This window comes from Cynocephalus volans, chromosome 12, assembly GCF_027409185.1.
Source record: "Cynocephalus volans isolate mCynVol1 chromosome 12, mCynVol1.pri, whole genome shotgun sequence".
Taxonomy (NCBI): domain Eukaryota; kingdom Metazoa; phylum Chordata; class Mammalia; order Dermoptera; family Cynocephalidae; genus Cynocephalus; species Cynocephalus volans.
In genome coordinates, this window is record NC_084471.1 from 62,836,897 (window position 1) to 62,848,931 (window position 12,035).

Sequence of the window (12,035 nt, forward strand, 5' to 3'; positions counted from 1 at the left end):
CGCTGGGCTAGGGTCCCTCGCAGGTGTTTCATTAGTGTGTATTGAGGAGGGGCTGTGCTGGGCTTCGGGATAAGCCTCGGCGCAGGAGTGCGGACGCCACCTGGTGGCCAGATGGGGCACAACCCTCCCACTGGGCAATCAACAGGGAGCTCCCTTTCCCCAGCAATGTTGCTCATCCCCAGAGCCCTTAGGGTCCTGGGGAGCCAGGAAGGCAGAAGAGGATCTCAGAGCTGGTTTGGAGAATGATGTTGGAGATGGGATCTCAGGGTTGAGAGGGAGGGGGAACGCTCTTGTTTCTTGAGGGCCTAGAACTATCTCTTCCCCAAGAAAGGAGGAAGCCAGGGAGGAATATCCCGGTGAAGCTGAACCAGTGCGGGGGGCGGGGTGGGGGTGAAAGACGGTGCTTCCCCTTTAGGAATTGAGTAAGGCCTTTGCAGCCACCCTCCCTGAGCTCATATTTGCTGTTGGAGGGAGAGTGGGGCTCTAACCCTCTCTTAGTCCTGGGCAGTGTAAAGCTGTGGGACCTGCTAGAGGAGTTGAAGTAGACCTGGGGCACGTTTGTTGTAGTCCTTTCCCGTCACCACTTGGAATGTCTAAAATGATTGGTGAGCCGTATCTGTTGGTGGCCAATGGAGCCTGGCAATCTGGTCTTCCCAGCTCTCCTTCACTCCAGGGCCCCCTTTCTGAATCCAAGGTTTTACTCTTGGCATCTGATCAACTAGTCTCCATGAAGTGAGATATCAACACTTCAAGAGCAAACTCAGGCAGAGGGAACAGTATGGGACCACCCCAAAGGATTAGAAAGCCTTCACAACCCTGATGAATTCATTTCTTGTGGTGGGATTTCTCACCGTGGGAGGTTATTTGGGGTGTGAGTAGGGTGGTGGTGGTGTCCAATAGAAGTGATAATGCAGAGAAACAGGTTTGAGTTAGTGTCTTAGAGGGAACACAAGATCCAGAGGCTAAGTCACCGGCTCAAGGTCACACAGCCAAGAGAAGCAGGTCTTCCTTGTTAAGTCCACTGCCACCCCCTCCCCTGCCAAGGCAAGAGGGAGAGGAGGGGACTGCGGGAGAAGGGCACTGAACACGGGCCTCGCATGCCCGCCTCCAGCACAGAGCAGGGCTCCCTCTGGTGGCTCAATCAGGCAAGCGCAGCTCCGGCTCCTAGAGTCTCACACAGGCGGACACAAGCGTTTTTTTTTTTTTTTCTTTTTTTTACAATTTTATTTATAACAATATCTGTGTTATTTAGTTGTAAAGGAATTCAGCAAAAATTATTAAAACGTTCATGTCCCCAAAATGGGGCTGCCCGCTTGCCCTTCCTTGGTGTGCCCCACCACCTCCGTCCCCAGGGTAGGGGAGGCTGGGGGACTGTTTACCAAAGAAAGTCTCCAGCCCTGGGAGCCATGGTGGGGCCACTGGAGATGGGGAGGGCCTGCCTGGGAGGGGAATTGAGTGTGGCCATCTCAGAGATGCCCCTAGAGTGGGCGCTGGGGCTTGGGGTGGCCTCCCCCAAGAACTCAAAAACTCCATCCTTTCCTTCCTACCTCAGCCAGAGCCGAATCTTCCAGCAGGGGCAGCAAAAAATCCTTCCTCCCCAGAATTAGCCCTCAGGGATCTGGGGAAGGGGCTATGGGGTAGGGTGGGAGGGGAGAGCCTTGACAAAGTGTCTAGTACGGGGAGGGGAGGCGGCACCACCAGCTCTCCCAGTGGGGGTGCGTTTTGGTGGGAAGGTAGGAGGTGGGCCCCCTCACACCTTTAAGCTACAGGGGCCCCCAGAGCCCTTCCTGCTCCCCGCCGAAGGCAGCATGGGGGTTGCTGAGGAGCAGGCAGGAAGGAGGAAGATGGAAAGAGATAATACTGTGCTCACTTGCTCGCTCACATATAAAAAGTAATTCCTTCATTTTTACATTTATACATCCGGCAGGGCCGGGGAGGGGCTGGCTGTGGAGGGGGCTCACTGAAGGATTTCTCTGGCAGGGGCAGGAGGCTCTCTGGGGGAAGTCCGATGGGGCAGGGCCCTATGCCAAGGGGTCCCCTATCTCGTCCTCAGGGCCCCGGCCTAGGAGTTCTCGCTTCTCGTCCGTGCTGGCCAGGGAGTGGCGGCTGCCGTGGCCCCCCATGTAGAGTGTGGCATACACAGGGTTGGTGAAGTTGGTGGGCTGCAAGGTGACAGAGGGTTCAGGAGGGGCTCAGGGGCTGGGCTTTGTGGCCCGTGTTACCCCACCCCACACCTCCGCCCCATCATCCAAACCACACCCTTCATCACCCCACCCACAGCCCTGGGCCCTACCCTGGAAGCCACCTCTATCCTTTCAGCCCACCTTGTCAGGGTCCAGGGCAAAGTCAGCGTCCAGTAGGCCCCCTACGTCATCAGGCTCTCCACCTTCGTACATCTTGTAGGTGGGGTTCCCAATCTCTACGTTCATGGCCCCATTGGTCATCCGCTGGTGCTGGAAGCCCTTAGCCCTGGGGAGAGGCAGGAGTATAAGGGGGCAGAGATTCTGGGGTGGTAAGGCTGGGGTGGTAAAATAATGGCCAGAATTTTCCAGACTCACCCTCGGACTCGCCGCTTATACCAGAATACCACTCCGGCCACCAGCAGCAGCAGCAGCAGCAACAGCAGAGGGATTAGGATGGAGGCCATATCTGGAGGAAGGAGGTGGGAAACTGAGTCAGAAAGGTCCAGGGAAGCAGCAGGCACAAAGCCCCTCTGCTCTAGACCCTGGCAGCCCTGCCTGCCCCCCCTGCTGCCACCTACGTCCAGGCTGCTGTTGGCTGACGACCTGCTCCTCACACCGGGGTCCTGTCATGTGGGGTGGGCACCTGCAGACAGAGGAGCAGAGCTAAGTGCCAGGCACGATCCCCACAGTGGCTGCTGCCAGTGAAATTGGGTGGGGCCGCAAGGGCCTGATGGGCCTCCCGCTCAGGCTTGGGGAAGGGAGGCATGTTCTATGCCTGGGCGAGGCTAAGGCCCAACTCACTGGCACTCAGGCATCATCTTGCTGTTCATGGTGCAGGAGCCGCCATTGCTACAGTGGCCGATGCAGGTCAGACAGCTGGGGGCCACTCGGCCATCGGTGCAGCTGCAGGAAGGAGTCAGAGGCTGGGGCTGGGGCTGGGAGATGGGAGCCTGAGATGCTGAGGAAGGGGCAGGGGAGGGCTGGGGAAGCAGGGCTGGGGAACATAAGGCTGGGATGGGGCAGGGTCCAGGCTGGCTGAACTGCAGAGGCAGGGCCTGCTTACTTGCAGGTGACGTCCCCACTCTGCTTGTTGACCATGCAGGCTCCTTGGAGACAGCGGCCGCACTTGTTCACCTCACACCTCGGCCCCTCGAAGTAGGCAGTGCAGCGGCACTGGCGGGAGCCGTCAGCAGCCATCTGGCATGTGCCAAAGTTCTCACAGTAACCTGAGCACTGCCCTGCCATTGAGGGTGGGAGAGGAAGTGCTTCAAGCCCCATCCTCATGAAGGTCCTCCATAGATCTTGGTGGGGACAGCTGGGCCCCTGAGGGGACCTCCCACCTCCTCCTGAGTTCCTTGCTGCCCCCATGTCACAGGCCCCAGGGCACAAGAGTGTCCCTGACTACCTGACAGGGCTCTGCTTTTGCTTCAGTAACCCTCCTCTGAACTGGCCCCTGAAAGTCCCGGGTCCAGGATGACTACCGTCCTAGGCTCCCAGGACCCCCACTCTCCCTCCCTTGGGGCCTGGGATGGCTCACTCACGGTACTGGCAGCGGTCTCCCAGGAAGCCAGGTAGGCATCGGCACCGGGGCTGGTTGCCCTGGTTGACAGTGCAGGTGCTGTTGTTGGCACAGTAGCCCGCACACACCTGCTGGGTGCATTTGGGGCCCGTGAAGCCTGTGGGGCACCGGCACGTGGGCATGCCTGGCAGGAAAGGAGGTGTGAGTGGGACTGTGGCCCTTGGGACCACCCAGCCCCACTGCAGAGGAACAGGGCTGGGAGGACCTGGGCAGGAGGCAGAGACCAGAGGCACGGGACGCAGGGGCTGTGGAGAGGAGGGAGAGGCGAGGTGGGATAGGACAAGGGCTGGGGCCGGGGGGCAAGGAGCAGTCCTGGAGGGAGGGGGCATACCGGATGGGGAGGCAGCACAGGTGCCCCCATTGCGACAGTGCTCCCAGCATTGGTCCAGCTCACACTTGTCGCCGGTGTAGCGGGGCTGGCAGCGGCACTTGGGCTGCCTGCGTGCGTTGAGGAAACAGCTGCCACCGTTGAAGCACTGCAGGCTGCAGGTTCCAGGCCGGGGAGCTGCAGGGCCAGGGAAAGAGGTGAGAGGAGGGATGGGCAACAGGGGTCAGGGAAGTCAGGGGCCACAGGGAGGAGGGTCTGGGGGCTGGGAGATGGGGAGGGAATGAGAGCATACCATCCGGTGGGGGCGTTGGAGAGGGCACAGGCACACAGGTGCCATTGTCCAGCCGCTTCCCATTGGGACAGGTGCAGACAGGCCCACTGGGGCTCAGCAGGCAGAGCCACTCACATTTCTTGCGGTCACAGGGGTTGGTCACTGCAGGTATGGATGGGTGTGGGGGGATACTGAGCAGCACCCTTCCCTGAGCCCAGGGGACCCAGGACACTCCCCTCCCCACCAGGACCCGTGGCCACAGCTTGGAGACTCAGTGACCCCAGGCCACCCCTTCCCCAACCTGGGCTCCCCTTCTACCCTCACCTTCAGGCTGCTTGTGCTGATGGTACAGGACCACATCAGAGGCGTGGCTCAGGCCCCCGGTCAGGTTGATCAAGGGACTGTGTCCAAATTTATGGATCTTGAAGACACGGTTATTGATGTAGGTGACACCATAGATATAATCCTCAAAGACATCGATGCTGAAGGGGTGACTTAGGCCTGGGGGAGGAGGTGGGGTCAGAGGGGGCTCAGAGGGGCACTTAGGCCCTGGTTGCATTCTCCAGGGCACTGGCCCCATGGCTCTCAGGCATCTCAAACTCAACATATCCAAATCCAAACTTCCCCCCTCCCCCCACCTTCTCCTTCTCCTGTGGCCACTACTGGGAAAAGGTCCTATCACTCCAAGACTTCTGGGGTCACAGTTGACTTCTGCTCCTTCTCCCCACATTAGCTAAGTTCCTAATGTCACCTATGCTGCCTCCACGCAACTCAATACTCATTGGTAGAATGAATGATGGACAAGGGGGACAGAGGGTCAGCGTGGGTGTCTGGCCTGTAGGGTTGGTTCGGGGGAGTCCAGTTGGGAGAGGCCTGGAAGGCAATGCAGTGTTGTTGAGGGCCAGGCCGGGAAAGGTTGGCAGGCACTGGTATGAGGCCTTTGGGCTCAGAGAGGTCAGGGCTGGGACTCAGGCTGCTGCTGGGCTCTGACCTCGTTTGCCGTCAGCAGCGATGATGGGGTCTGTGCCATTGAGCCGGATGCTGCCGATGACAGAAAGCTTGGCATCTGCCCAGTACAGCCGTTCATTGTGATAATCCACAGCCAGGCCTGGGGGAGGTAGAGAGCACTGTGAGGGCCCAGCTTCTCCCACCCCAGGCTGGGGGTGGAAAGCAGAGCCAGCTCCACATCTGGGACAGCCCGCCCTGCCCTCCCAATCACCGCTCTGGGAAAGCCTTCACAACTCATCTGCCCCATCCTGGTCCAAGTCCCCTCCCCTTCCTGGCGTTTGGGTGACTTCAGCAGCAGCTGGGCTCAGTGAGTCTGCCTCTCCCGCACCCCTGTTCCCACGCACCTGTGGGCCACTGAATGTTGTCCTGCACCAGTGTCTCCCGAAGGGTACCATCCATTGCTGCTGTCTCAATCTTGGGGTGGTTCCCCCAGTCTGACCAGTACATGGTGCTGGGGAGGGAGAGGGGGGTGAGTATGACAGGACCTGAGAGTCAGAGGAGGCACAGCAAGGTGGGACACTGGGTGCCCTGTCTGGGCACAGGAACTTCTGGGTATTGGGAGGAGGGTGTTCTGTCCTCCTCCTGCAGAGAGAACCAGGGTGAGTCAGCTTCTGACCAGGTTAAGAATCTTTTACTAAAAAACCACAATGTGCTGATCCAGAGACATCTCAGTAGACATTTAACATCCTGAGCTGGTCCCTGGGGCAGAAGAAAAGCCCGGAACTTGGCTGCCCATGACAGACAGCCAAGCGGAGGGCAGGCCCCCACCCGAGCAGGCCCAGCTGGGAGTCAGGGAGGGTGGGGCCTGGGACTAGTCCGTGAGGTGAAGGGCATGCCTGTGGATGCCTGTGGATGGGGGGCTTCCACCCCGTGCCAGGGGCTTCCCACCACACCCCAGATGCCTCCCCCAGGGCCCCTGCCCACCCCCTCAGCGGGTCCACCACAATGGCATGGGGCTCGTCAATCATGCCCGAGATGAGTGTCTTGCGGTTCTCGCCCTTCATTTGCGCCACCTCAATCACATCTCGGCCTGAGTCAGTCCAGTACACGTTCCCGGCCACCCAGTCGATGGCGATGCCTCTCGGCATCTTCAGCCCTGAAATCTGGATGGGGGTCACAGGTTCAGGGGCCACCACCTTTTGTCTCCCGGCCATATCCCCCCATCACCACCACTCTGCCAGCCTGTCCCTGCTAACATGTCACCCCAGACTGACAGCCAGTGCCCTGGCTTTAAGGAGATTTGATGGACGCTTAGCTTATGTGCCAGACTTAGAGCTTTCACATGTTTTGCCAGTTAATCCTCACTAAAAGCCTATGAGATAGGTCTTATTATTTTATTTAACTGACGAACGAAGTGAGGCCCAAAGAGGCTAAATAAGTTGGCCAAGATTTACACAGCGGGCGGCAGTGATGATCAGGAACTGAAGCTGGCTCTGATGTCCAGGGCCCCGTGCCCTAGTCTGCCATGTGGCAGAGCCAACCAATGATCTTTCTTACTGCTCTGTCTACCTGTCGTCTGTGCCTCAGAACATAACCCTAAGATTGCCCTTGCCCTCCACAGTCTCTCCCTCTGCCTCCTTCCAATGTCCTTTTCAAATTCTGCTCTGAACTGTCTGCTCCAAGGAGCTCTTCTACCCAATCCATGTCAGGCTGGGTGCTCACATTGAGGTGGGTGACACCCCGGTCAATCTGTCGCCGGTGACGGTTGGAAGTGGTAGGAGGTGCTGCAGGTGGCAGGCTTCGGAAGGAGATGGTGCCCGTGTGCCAGTTGGTCCAGTAGACACGGCCAGCCTTGACGTGGACATCCAGGGCATCAATGCGGACACTCTCGTCACCCTGGAAGGCCTGCTCGTACGCTGAATGGGGGTGCCCGGGGAACAGGCTGCGGATCTCATTGTCATCAGCGATGTACAGGACCTGGTACTCAGAGCCTGGAGGGGCAGGAGGCCAGATGTAGGGTGTGGGTGACAGGTGAGGGCAGGAGGGGGCCGGGGATGGGGCTGTGTGATGTAGGGCCTGATGCTGGGAGGAGGGCGCCTGAGATGTGGACCCCAACCCAGAACAGCCCCTTTCACACTAATATCTTCTCTCTTAAGTCAACCACCTGCTCTAGCCAAAGCTGATGCTCAACCCCCAGTGATGGGCTTGAGGGCTCCAGCTTCTGCCCCCTCTGACCTTCCTCTCCCCATCTGAGTTGATCTAGTGTGATCTGCTCCCCCAGCCCCAGGGACTTCTTGCTCAACCCCCAGTGATGGGCTTGAGGGCTCCAGCTTCTGCCCCCTCTGACCTTCCTCTCCCCATCTGAGTTGATCTAGTGTGACCTGCTCCCCCAGCCCCAGGGACTTCTGTCTGCCTCCTCATGACCTCTGGATGGCATCATCAAACTTTCTGTTACACACTGCCTGATATGTGCTCGGGGTGCACACACATGTGGGCTGTGCAGGGCATGTGAGTGCGCTTGGGCGTGTGTGGCATGTGTGTGTATGGGTTTGTACACAGGCACGTGGAAGGCGCAGGTGTGTGTCAAAACCTGTGGGGAACATGCAGTGGGGCTGTGGAAGTGTGCCGGTGCCTATCTGAGTGTGCTCTTGTTCTGGGAGTGGGGGGTAAGGAGGGACGTGTGCCATGTAGGAGTGCTGTCCCCGCCCCGAACTTCTTCAGTGAGCCAGCCCCAGGACCTGCACCCTTTGCTTGGGCCGGCACTGTGCTCAGGAGGCTGGGGTTCCAGCCTGGGTAAGTGTGTATGGAGGAAAATATTCCACTCCAGGCTGGCCCCATTTCATGTCCTGGTGTCGCCTGGCCCCACCCACCCTGTCTGTCCTCTCCTGGCTCTGGTACCTTCAGCCTTGCAGGTGTTGTGTGTCTTCATGAAGTTTCGAGCACAGCTGCAGAGGTGGCCGCCCTTGGTGTTGTTGCAGAGCTGGGAGCAAGTGCCAAAGCGCAGGCACTCATTGATGTCTGGGGGTTATAAAGGAAGGTCATGGGGAATCTTGCAGCTGCGGTTACTGCCCGCTCCCTCTCGTCCCACTTTCCTACCCTGGCATCCGGGCTGGCCTGGCACGGTGTGGAAGCCTGAGCGGCAGGCACAGTAGGCGGCTTTCTCGGTGCGAACGCAGCGTGCCTCATCCCCACAGATGCTGGCATCAGTGGCGCAGCTGGTCAGCTTAGGGTCTGTGGGGGACAGAGAATGGATTCCCCCTTGAGCCACCCAGGCCTGGGCTCTGGCTTCCCGGCCCTGCTGTGTACTGGGTCCTACCGATGCTGCAGTCCTCCTCGTCGGAGCCGTCGCCGCAGTCATCAAACATGTTGCAGCGCAGTGAGGAAGACAGGCAGCGCTGGTTCCGGCACAGAAACTCCTTCTTGTCTTTGCAGTGGGGTGTCTGGGCCGTAGAAGGCTCTGGGGAGGGTGGGGATTCAGGTCCTGGGTGTTCACTGCCCTGCCTCCTCCTCCCACAGGGATCCCTGGAGGTCCCAAGCCTGGCTGTTTGTCAAGCTTGCAAGGGGAGTTGGTTAAGCGCTCAGATTCCCAGCCTCCACCTTCAAGACCTGGGGCACCAGGAAGCTTCCATGACTTTCCCCAGGGGTTTCTCTCTCCCAGCGAAGGCCCCTCAGGCTCCCAGCCATGGATCCTCCCGTTCCAGGGTGAGTCCATCCCCCAGAGGCAGATCCCACTTGGCCCACACTCACCCTCTGTGCAGCATTCCCACTGCAGGCCCCCCCAGGCTCCCCCTCACTGGCCCCCTGCTCACCACAGTCCTCTTCATCAGTCCCATCCCCGCAGTTGTCGGTGCCATCGCACTGGCGCCCAATCCACAGGCAGACACGGTCGTTCTTGCAACGGAAGGGCCGGTTGGGAGGACATGTGAACCGTGCTGCAGTGGCCAGGAGGAAACAGCCAGAATCAGACTTGGGGGTGGGGGGCGGCCCCCAGTTGCTGAGGAGCCCAGGAGCCCCTCCCCTCCCCTGCCCAGGAGCCTGCTCCACCCCAACCTCACCGCACTCCTCGGGATTCTCGTCTGAGTTGTCTCCGCAATCGTCCTCGCCATCGCACTTCCAGGCCAGTGGCTTGCACAAAGTATTGTTGCACTGGAATTCGTCCAAGGGGCAGGTCCGCACTGGTGCCAGGGAAAGCAAAGAGTGAGGAATGAGCTGTGAGCCTGAGCCACAGGCTGCTGGGGGCGGGATCTTGTCCAGGCCTCTCCCTCCACAGGTTGGGGTCCCAGGCCCAGAGGCGTCATCAGGAAAGCAGTGGCACAGCTGGACTGGACCCTGGCCCACCTGCCTGGGCTCAGCAGCCCAGAGGGGGCAATGTGAAGCCCAGGGTGAGAGGGGTTGGGGCTTGGAGCAGGGACCCCAACTATGAGGACAGACATCCTGGCTCTGCCTTGGCAGTCTGAGGACAGGGACTCGAACCTTGGTTTCCTACCCCAGCCCTGTGCTGCTCCTGTGCCCCCTGCCATGGAACTACTGCACTAGGCCCAGGTGCCCTGCCACAACCACTGGAGAGAGAACACCCTACAAATCCTCCTGGACACTCCCCCAAAATGGCCTCTTCTCCCCTAAATACCTGAGGAGGCAGTTTTGCCCCTCTGCCCAACAAGTAGAAAATTAGGAGACCACCTTAGGTGGGTGCTATCTCACTGTCCCTGGAAAGGAAAGCAGGCAGGATTGGTTCTCAGGGTAGCCAACTGCCTCATAAGAAGTTGTGGGGTGGGGCCTAGAAACCCACAGTCTTCTGCTGGATTTCAACCCAACTGGCCCTCTTGACTAGGTGCCACTGTGCAGGGCACAACCTGCACAAAAATGTATCTTGTTTACTGTGTCTTGTCCAGCTCTATCCTGGACACCTAGGACTGTGCCTGGAACATGGCAAATGCTCAATAAGTAAATGTTGCATGAACAATGAATACAGGAAAAAAAGAATGAGTGAATGATGGCCACATGATGGGATGGAGGGACAGTGGGAGGGCCAGGGGAAGTCAAGCTGGAGGGGCTCACCGCCAGTGCCACAAGCTTCCTCGTCACTCCCATCCATGCAGTCGGCATCTGCATCACAGCGCCAGCGCAGGGGGATGCAGTGGCCACTCTTGCACTGGAACTGATCCATGTCACAGCGGGGTGTGCAGTCTTTCTGTGGGCATGGAAGCAGGCAGCCTGGTCAGCTCCAGGCACCCCTGGGGCCCTGCCCTGACTCTTCTGAGGACATCTCTCCTTCTTTCTGGTTTCCCTGCCCACCTCGTCTGAGCCATCCGCACAGTCATGGTCCCCATCGCATTTCCAGCGCCCAGCGATGCAGCGGCCATTGGCACAAGAGAATTCACTCTCAGAACAGGGCCGAGGAGCTGGGGAAGGACGGGAAGAGACAGGCCCCAGGAGGGTGGGCACAAGGACTCAGCCCTCAGGGTATCTCCAAGCCCAAGGCCCATCCCTATGTCCCTGAAGGCCACAGCTGACCAGCATAATGACCAAGATGCCCAACCAATGCTGGGCAGAGCCTCCTGGCTCCCTCATGGGACAAGCCAGGCACAAAGGTTGCTCACACTTACCCTACTGGAGACAGACACATGAGAGAGGGCATGGTCCCTGACCCTGCCCTCAGGACAGATTGTGTGGGGAGGAGAGGGGAGGGACAAGACCACTAAGACAAGCACCAGGGTTTGGGAAGAGGCCGATAAAGGATGATGGGCAGAGGCACAGCACAGGGACGGGGGGGCTCTGGGGCAGAGGCAGGGGTGTGGTGGGGGCACGGGCACATCAGAGACACCTACCTCTGCAACCCCAAGAGGACAGTGTGAAAATGGAGAGAAACATGAGATGAGGTGAAATGGCACAGACTCAAATACACAACATGAAGTGGGGTGGGGTGAGGAGGTGGGGCTCCTGACCCCTGCCCTGGGAGGTGGCCACCTGCTCCAGCAAAGCCTGGTGGCAGAGGGGCAGGGTGCTAAGAAGAGGGTGCCCGAGGTTTGGGGAAGGGCGGTGGGGGCTGGGTGGGGTGGGGCAGGGGACATACTGCAGCTCTCCTCGTCGGAGTTGTCCCCACAGTCGTTGTCATAGTCACACTGCCAGCGGCCTGGCACGCAGCGGTTGTTCTTGCAGCGGAACTGGTAAGGCTCACAGGTGCGCTCGTCTAGGGGAGGCAAGAATGGGGACCAAACATTGGGGCAGTCAGGGAGGGAGTGGGGGCATATGTTAGGGTCTCAGGCAGGTGTGATCAGGATGGCTGGAGTGGGAGGGTAGGCATCCTAGCCTGAGGAAAGTCAGCCGGGGGGTCCAGGCAGTGTTCTGAGATGTGGGGTCTACTGGGAGGTTTGGGGGCAGGAGACATGAGTGGGGGGGGCGGAGAAGATTCCTCACAGGAGGAATGAGGTATGCTGATGAGGTGTGGGTGGGGGCAGGGACAGGGGAATTAGGAGGTGGTGGGCACAGGTGGACATGGGAAAGTCAGCTTCCCATCAGGCCTCCCTGTGCTGGCCCCCACCCAGGGCAGATTGCCTTCTTCCTGGCGTGGGGGCTGGGCTCACCACACTCTTCCTTGGGCTCATCTGAGCCATCCCCACAGTCGTCCTCTCCGTCACACTTCCAGCGTGCTGGGATACAGCGGCCCGAGTCCTTGCAGCGGAACTCATCCACTCCACAGGTCATCTGGGCTGCAAGGGGGTAGGC

General features: G+C 59.3%; 1 protein-coding gene across 1 annotated transcript in view; it reads right to left on the bottom strand.

The window, feature by feature from the left end:
* Positions 1–1,246: 1,246 nt before the first annotated feature.
* LRP1 (LDL receptor related protein 1) overlaps positions 1,247–12,035 on the bottom strand; it is an 80,503-nt gene continuing 69,714 nt past the window's right edge. The window contains exons 67-89 of the mRNA XM_063115480.1: positions 11,894–12,019; positions 11,383–11,499; positions 10,605–10,711; positions 10,368–10,500; positions 9,365–9,484; positions 9,119–9,241; positions 8,626–8,766; positions 8,406–8,540; positions 8,208–8,327; positions 7,032–7,300; positions 6,294–6,472; positions 5,714–5,820; positions 5,353–5,469; positions 4,686–4,862; positions 4,383–4,523; positions 4,094–4,267; positions 3,725–3,886; positions 3,247–3,421; positions 2,985–3,086; positions 2,762–2,826; positions 2,559–2,649; positions 2,325–2,469; positions 1,247–2,162 (exon numbers count right to left, since the gene is read on the bottom strand). Coding sequence (XP_062971550.1) covers positions 2,022–2,162; positions 2,325–2,469; positions 2,559–2,649; positions 2,762–2,826; positions 2,985–3,086; positions 3,247–3,421; positions 3,725–3,886; positions 4,094–4,267; positions 4,383–4,523; positions 4,686–4,862; positions 5,353–5,469; positions 5,714–5,820; positions 6,294–6,472; positions 7,032–7,300; positions 8,208–8,327; positions 8,406–8,540; positions 8,626–8,766; positions 9,119–9,241; positions 9,365–9,484; positions 10,368–10,500; positions 10,605–10,711; positions 11,383–11,499; positions 11,894–12,019 — 3,167 coding nt within the window. The 3' untranslated portion in view covers positions 1,247–2,021. The remainder of the gene's footprint in view (positions 2,163–2,324; positions 2,470–2,558; positions 2,650–2,761; positions 2,827–2,984; positions 3,087–3,246; positions 3,422–3,724; positions 3,887–4,093; positions 4,268–4,382; positions 4,524–4,685; positions 4,863–5,352; positions 5,470–5,713; positions 5,821–6,293; positions 6,473–7,031; positions 7,301–8,207; positions 8,328–8,405; positions 8,541–8,625; positions 8,767–9,118; positions 9,242–9,364; positions 9,485–10,367; positions 10,501–10,604; positions 10,712–11,382; positions 11,500–11,893; positions 12,020–12,035) is intronic.